The 8294-nt window shown below is 37.4% G+C and overlaps 1 protein-coding gene across 1 annotated transcript; it reads left to right on the top strand.

The window, feature by feature from the left end:
• Window positions 1–256: 256 nt before the first annotated feature.
• Window positions 257–7541, top strand: ppp1r15b (protein phosphatase 1, regulatory subunit 15B). Its single transcript, XM_058387246.1, has 3 exons — window positions 257–680; window positions 1686–2740; window positions 5717–7541. Exons 1-3 carry the CDS (start codon window positions 524–526, stop codon window positions 5921–5923), a joined length of 1419 nt encoding a protein of 472 aa, XP_058243229.1. The 5' UTR covers window positions 257–523; the 3' UTR covers window positions 5924–7541.
• Window positions 7542–8294: the final 753 nt, after the last annotated feature.

Genomic DNA, 8294 nt, shown 5'->3' with positions numbered 1-8294 from the left:
ATGAGATAAACTGCAGTGGTAAAATAAGCATCTGGAAGAGATTTTCCTCCTACATGCATTGACTTTAACACCGTAATGAACGTAATGCGAGCTCCTGTATTTGCAGTACACAAGCTGATCAGCTGCGCAATACAATCTCTGCGGCGTAAATAAACAATGGGTGCGCGCTGCTTCTGCTCTGATTCCGCGCCACTGGTCTGCTCGCACATCCAGAGTGAAACAAGCGTTAGTTGTTGTAGTTTATGGGCGTGGTTAACTGCAAATCAAGGACATATTCAACATGTGACACCACCGTGGCCAAATGAAGTGATTACTTCTGTAGGCGACTGATTTATAAAGCCGTTGAAGCTATAACGGACAATACTTTAAAATATGGCTTGAAATACTTTTTATCGGAGTTTTCTAATCTCGAGAGAAAAATGTTCTTTTTGAAGATAGAAAACCAAACCACAAGGCGCTGTGAGGAAAAATCCACCGGGAAGGGTTATCAGGACACCTGACCATTTTGACCTGCGTGAAGAAGATGGAAAGCGTTTTTGGAAAAGCGAGAGAGGGAAGCGCGATGCAGCGCTTCAGCCACAGCGGCCTGGCGCTTTTACCGTTGACCAGACAGATCCTGATAGTACTGTGGGAAAACGTTCGCTTAATGCTTCAAGTCATCTGTTGCAGCTTAATGGCAGGTAGGCAAGTATAAAAGTACTTTAAATAATAAATATGTAATAACGACGAACAAACAAAAACCATGGTCAGATATAGATTTGTTTATACATATTTGTCTCTTCATCGTTTCTTCTTCACTCGTACCAATTAAATATTTAACTGTTTATTAAATGATTAAATTCCAATATGCAAAATAATACAATATATTGAATTGTGTCAATAGCCTAATATACCAATAGCCTTAAGGAAAAAAAGATTATCTAACAGTTGAATAGTTTCTGGAACAGGGACACCTCACATATTAAGCATATATTTGTGATATGTAATAGTTAATATATTTATTTATATATTAATATCAATGAATGTATATTAGGTGTTAATCAAGGTCTTATTAGGCACCTAGTGTATAACTGGAAACATATAAGGCCCTATAACTGTGGATTCCAGGTAGCATCAAGTGACCAAAGGTTTATCACTTTCAGAGCTTGTAATAACTGATTAACTGAAAACGCAGAATTTATTATGGTTAATTAAAAGCAAAACAATTTTGCATCCTATCCACTGGTAGCAAAAAAGGTTGACTAACAATAGTCCAGTATCTTGCATCTTGAAACCAAAATAATTCTTTTACATCTGATAAAAATGAATAATATAAATCTTTTATTAAATAGTATATGATTTTAAATTTAATTCATTAACAGTGTAACGTGTACGAATACTAGAATATGGAACACATTATGTAGCATTACAGTAGTAGTATGCAGAAATTATTTGACATCTACAGTATTACATTTGCCAATTATACATTCATAAGATTTATAGATGATTTAGATTATTAATTCATGTTCAGCTCCTTGCATAACAGTGCAATTAATAAATTATCAAATCTGTTAATGCATTTAGTCATATTTGTTGTCTAGTTTGGACTTTATAGAATAAAAGCTTCTTAAACTATAATATATGTTCCTTAAAATAAACTGTGTTACCTTGTGTCCATATTTAAAGGTCTTTTGTTTGTTGCTAAGTTTTCCAGATGTTCCGATTCGAGGTTCACCTGCGCATCACAGATGACACAGGAGAACATATTCAGCATATGAGGAATGCCCATGGTGATACTGAAGGTTTTCTGTTGTCATCACTGTTTAAAAGCAACGATAATGTTGTAGTGGCAGGTCCAAGTCCTCTGTCAAGGTTTAACAAGGATCCTTTTAACCTAAACTCACATTCCAGATCTGTTCTCTCCAGTCTTGTTAAAGATGATCTCTGCTGCTCACTGGTGGACAATTTAGTATCTCACGCAACTGAGTGTCTCAATGATAATGAAGATGTGTGTGCAGGTGAGCAGTTTGCATGGAAACACAGATTTGACTGGAATATTCATAAAGGCTTAGAGAGTAGAGTAGATGAAGAATGTGCATCAAATCTTCATGGAAAGGAGGTTCATGACCAGATTGATTGCTGTACAGGATTGGAATGTAATTTGTTAGGTTTAAAGCTGAAAAGTCAAAGTTCAGATAGTGAGTTTAGCTGGGGCAGCTCAGATAGTTCCTCTATAGATCGGGAGCGAGAGAATAGTGATGGGCTCTGGGATCTTCTTAGGTGTTCAGATGATCCCTACCACCCACTGCACTTCACAGCATGTATATCCAGTGCAGTTGCTAACAGACAGAGAACACAAACAGAATCAAGTCAGCAAAGAAACGAGTTCTTATCAGCACCATCTAGTGTGTCATGTGGCTCAGATTCTAGTGAGCAAGGAACCATGGAGACTGTCAACTCGGAAGATGAAGAGGAGGCATTGTGGAAGTCACTGTGTCGAGATGATGACCCGTACCACCCACTGAATTTTAGAGCTCGTCTCAACAGTGCACATACATTTACAGACTCCCATGAAAAAATCCCTAAAATATGCAGAGATGCCACAAGCTCTAAATGTCCCAAGCCATTTTTGATGCAAAGGAAAATTATCAGTCACCAATGTCCTCAGCTGTGTATGGAGAAGCCAGCAAAAGTTCCCTGGAAAAAGCCCCTACATAAGACTGTTGTTGCCAACATAAAGAAAATTTCTACTGTGAAAAGGGTAATAATACTAAAGTAATATAGTAATTTAGTAATTAGTAATTTAGTTTATTTAGAGATCTTTATACAGCTGCAAAAAAATAAATTTACACAAATAAATAATGCCATAGATTAGCATTTCTTTTGTTTTTTGTCTGTCTTTTGTTTTTTCTTAATGAGTATGGTATGTGGAGATACTTTGAATATAAAAAGTCCACACAGCCCTGATAAATTTGCAGGTTTTTGTGCAAACAATAAAGCCAAAATGAATCATGTCATATTTTAACCACCTTTAATCTGATATACCAAACAGAAGAAAAAAAATCTATCAAATTGCTTATTGGGCCATCCCAAATGTTGATCTTCACCTTTTGAAGACATTAATTTTTAGTGTTTGGGTTTGTGGTTTGGGTCATTATCATTCTGGAAAGTGAAACCTTTCTTCATCTTCATCAGTTTAACAGAGGCCTGGAAGGTTTACGGCAAAAAAGGTGGACCTATCTTTAGGTGGACCTACACTATATTGCCAAAAGTATTCGCTCACCTGCCTTGACTCGCATATGAACTTAAGTGACATCCCATTCCTAATCCATAGGGTTCAATATGACGTCGGTCCACCCTTTGCAGCTATAACAGCTTCAACTCTTCTGGGAAGGCTGTCCACAAGGTTTAGGAGTGTGTTTATGGGAATTTTTGACCATTCTTCCAGAAGCGCATTTGTGAGGTCACACACTGATGTTGGACGAGAAGGCCTGGCTCTCAGTCTCCGCTCTAATTCATCCCAAAGGTGTTCTATCGGGTTGAGGTCAGGACTCTGTGCAGGCCAGTCAAGTTCATCCACACCAGACTCTGTCATCCATGTCTTTATGGACCTTGCTTTGTGCACTGGTGCACAGTCATGTTGGAAGAGGAAGGGGCCAGCTCCAAACTGTTCCCACAAAGTTGGGAGCATGGAATTGTCCAAAATGTCTTGGTATGCTGAAGCATTCAGAGTTCCTTTCACTGGAACTAAGGGGCCAAGCCCAGCTCCTGAAAAAAACCCCACATCATAATCCCCCTTCCACCAAACTTTACACTTGGCACAATGCAGTCAGACAAGTACCATTCTCCTGGCAACCGCCAAACCCAGACTCGTCCATCAGATTGCCAGATGGAGCTCTAGAGTCCAGTGGCGGCGTGCTTTACACCACTGCATCCGACGCTTTGCATTGCACTTGGTGATGTATGGCTTGGATGCAGCTGCTCGGCCATGGAAACCCATTCCATGAAGCTCTCTGCGCACTGTTCTTGAGCTAATCTGAAGGCCACATGAAGTTTGGAGGTCTGTAGCGATTGACTCTGCAGAAAGTTGGCGACCTCTTCGCACTATGCGCCTCAGCATCCGCTGACCCCGCTCCGTCAGTTTACATGGCCTACCACTTCGTGGCTGAGTTGCTGTCGTTACCAAACACAACTTCACAACTGGATTTGTTGCACAGGTGGCATCCTATCACAGTTCCACGCTGGAATTCACTGAGCTCCTGAGAGCAACCCATTCTTTCACAAATGTTTGTAAAAACACCTAGGATGCCTAGGTGCTTGATTTTATACACCTGTGAAGTGATTGGAACACCTGATTCTGATTATTTGGATGGGTGAGTGAATACTTTTGGCAATATAGTGTATTTGGACCTACCTATAATTCCCTCCATCTTGACCAGAGTCCCAGTCCAGTTCCATAGCATGATGCTTGTATGGCATTCAATGGATGAATTGTTAGCTGTGATATATGTGCATGCTAAAAGTTATACTTGGTCTAATCAGATTATAACATATTTTGCAACCTGGTTTGAGGTAATTTTGCAACAGTTTGAGGGATGTGGTAGCTTAGTGGTTAAGGTGTTTGACTACTTTTTAGAAGGTTGTGAGTTTGAATCCCTGTGAGTTTCCTGGGCCCCTGAGCATGGCCTTTAACCCTCTGTTGCTCAGCTGTATAAAATGTAAGTTGCTCTGGATATTGGTGTCTGTTAAATGTAAATGTTATTATGTTTTTTTCAAAATTTAGGCTGGCTTGAAAATTTTTGTGTGAGAAATGGCTTCCAAGTTGCCATGCTGCCCCATATCCCCAAAAATGTGAAGCATATGAGAGGTTGTTGTTACATGCAGGGAGTGATCAGTACTTGCCAGATATCCCTGTGACTCCTTTAATTTTGCAATAGGATTTGGCAGCCTCCCTGATTTTTCCTTGATTTGTCTTGCCTCTTGAAGACAATTTTGGAGACAAAATGTCCTTCTTCTTGGTAATGTCACTGTGGTGCCCCATTTTTTTTTTTCAATTAGTTTATGATGGCCTTTGTAGTGTTCCATGGTACATCTAATATTTTAGAAATTTGTCTGAACCCCTCTTCTGATCGATACCATTAGAAAATGAGATTCTGTACATACTTTTTAACATATTTACAGCCAATGGCAGCAGCAGTTGGATGAAGGTAATAAACAGATAATATTTATTTGGGGTCAATAAAATTTCAGTTGTGAAAGGTGCATAATAAATCCTTTTGAACATGAGTTTGAATGTTACTGGTTAATTCTAAGCACAGTCATCTGCCCCATTATAAAAGGGTGTACACATTTTTTTTAGCAAGGTTACTGTAAGCATTTTCTTTTTGTACCCTAGAACTTTTATATTTCTTTGCGTAAAGGATATAGAAATGGATCTGACTGATTGATTTTGGCTTAATTTTTTGTTAAAATCTGCAGAAGATTTTAATACATTTTTTTGTTAAAATCTACAATTTTTACAGGTGTAGACTTATTATGTCGACTGTATGTTGTTAATGTTAGCTTGTTGCAAGCACACACAAGTTACTTAATGTAAAAACTGCAGCTGCAAATTGCAAAACTAGTATAAGTGTTCAAATGTATTATGTAATGTATTTATAGACAAAGAATAGGTTATTATTTTATTTTACTTTTTTTTACTGAGTGATGTCTGTGTATATTGTGTCTCCCTTTTCAGGTAAAATTCTCTCCAATTGTTCAAATTCACATGATGAGAGCATGGTCATTTGCTCTTCAATCATGCCGTAAGGGACCATGGGAGGAGCACGCTCGCGATAGGGACCGTTTCCAGAGGAGAATTTGGGAAACAGAGCAAGCCATAGGATATTGTTTCATGCAATCACACAGAGATAAGTTTTTGATCTATCACCAAAGCAATAAATAAGCATATTCCAGAAATACTTTCTAATCTTAACTGAGACCCTGGACTGGTTCTCTTAACAACTCTACTGTGTTCTACACACATTTCACAGGGTCAAATCTGTTAACAAGACTGAATCTTTTCTTTACAGTGCCTTATATACCAGTGACAATGACAGTGTGACAGCTGTTTTATCATAATTTTGGTGGCATTTATGGTCAAGGCTATTAAGTGATGAGAATGCAAAATGTTTCTATTTCTGTACGCAATATTTTTGAGAAACTGGCTTTAATTGTGTATTCATGTGGTTTCTTGTTTTTGTCAGAGTTAAGTTACCCTCTAAGAAGCGTGTACGTAACAGAGGGGTTAAAAACAATACATGATGAAACTCACTCCCCAGAGAAGAAATCAATTAACCTCTCCCTTTGGCACGCCAATGGAAGCACAAACTGCATGGTGCAAAGAGGAGCAATAATGTAGGCAATCTGTAACATATATTATCACAACAGATTTATTTTCTTTGTTAAAGTGTTAGTGTTCTTTGTTAAGTCTTTGTTAGCAAGCAGACTTTACATGATATGTGTGTGTGTGTGTATCGTGAGGATTACTGTAATTGACACATCTAGAGATCTGGTTACATTTGGTTTGTGTGTGTACTACTGAATCTTAAGCCATCTCTATTGATGTTGTAGTGTATCTGGTAGCAAGGCAACAGAGAGAGTTGTGTTTGGTGCCTCTGAAAGCATTACAGGAGATTGCAGCAGGAACAGCCCATTGTGGGAGGGTAGCCAGCATGGTCACAATAGAGAGTGGTGAAGCTAAGAAGGTGGGTGTGGATTTGACTGGATCTCTGGAGTCCCAATTACACCATCTGATGCAATCAGGAGCCTCTGAGAGTTAAACACAAAAGGTAGCATAGACAAATTCAAACAGTCCCACAGGATCTCCTCCCATTTTCTTTTGGTGAAATGGTGAACACTCCTTTTATGCTTTTATGTCAAGTTTAAATTGCTAAGAATGCTAGTGTGATGTTATTTTGGCTTGTTAAATTGTGGTATTTCTGTAAAGTGTTATGATAATCAGATTAAATATTCAGTATGTTTTGTCTATCAAGGTTATTTTGTTCTGTGTAACTGATAGCAAGTTTTATTCATATCATAGCAAGTCAATATAAGCAAGTCATATATTGTCACACATGCAAGGGTTCTTGTGGGATGAAAACCAATTAAATCCCTCGGATGAATGGAAAACCTGCTCACCTTAACAATAAAAAAGGTACTGTATGGTCGGTCAGGTTTAAGAGCACATATTAAATGTAGTTTACATTAAAATATTGTTATTCATCAAAATCTGATGTCATTGCTTATAGTAAATGCAATTTAAATATCTAAGAACTATGAGAAATAAGTGTAATCAATTAAATGTAGTATAATTTTGTAGTCATAAAATATTGTGAGGCTGTAATATGAAGAAAAGACTGTAGGAATATATTAACATAATTAAATACTGTGTTGCATGATAGCACAGTAGATTGCCATTTCACAGCCTATGAGTCCTAGGTTTGATCCTGTGCTTAGGGGGCTTTACAGGGTTGATTTTATATGTAAACAAATTGTGTTAATACGTAATTCACATTGAAACAATATACACATTTGAATTAGTAAAGAAATTCAAAAAACTGCTTTTCAATGAAGAATTAAATGCTTACAAATAACAAATGAAATCATTTTTTTCAGCACCATTTATGTATCTTAAAACTATCCTCACTGCTATTACAGCTCAAACTGTAATGTGGGACAAGCATCAGCTGTTATTGGGAATTTACAAACATTCACATGGAGCATAACACCTGCTTGTGTTTTGTACCATATCAACTAACTGAAGGTAATTATGCTCAGTAACATTTAGTAGTACAATATGATACGATCAACATCAGAATTACTGTATAAAATATGCAATAAATGCACAAACATTCAAGCAGTTAGAGAAAACATCTTCATCCAAAAACTAATAAAAATAACATTTTCAATATCTACAATTATTTAAAAAACGCAAACATTGTCATTTTGTCCAATATAAGGAAGGAGAGGAAGGAGAATATAAATACTTAAACATGCCATGTATTACAATCAGGGCCATAGCAAAAGTTACAGAAGTCAGAACCAGTATCTGTAACCAGTGTTTAAAGACCAGATTGTAGGGAATTGCACACTACAAAAAGTCTCAACAGCAGTGGTTCAGCTGATTTAGAAGATCATGACATCAGGGCCAAATAACAAGCTGATAAAATCTCCCTAGATCCGGACTTTGCATATAATTTCAGAAACCACTGTAATGCATGCATTTCAAATGTCTTCAATTCGGGTAAATTGAATAGGGTTGTAGCAATATTCAA

Source organism: Hemibagrus wyckioides, linkage group LG04 (assembly GCF_019097595.1).
Source record: "Hemibagrus wyckioides isolate EC202008001 linkage group LG04, SWU_Hwy_1.0, whole genome shotgun sequence".
Lineage (NCBI taxonomy): Eukaryota > Metazoa > Chordata > Actinopteri > Siluriformes > Bagridae > Hemibagrus > Hemibagrus wyckioides.
This window is presented reverse-complemented; position numbering and strand designations above follow the sequence as displayed.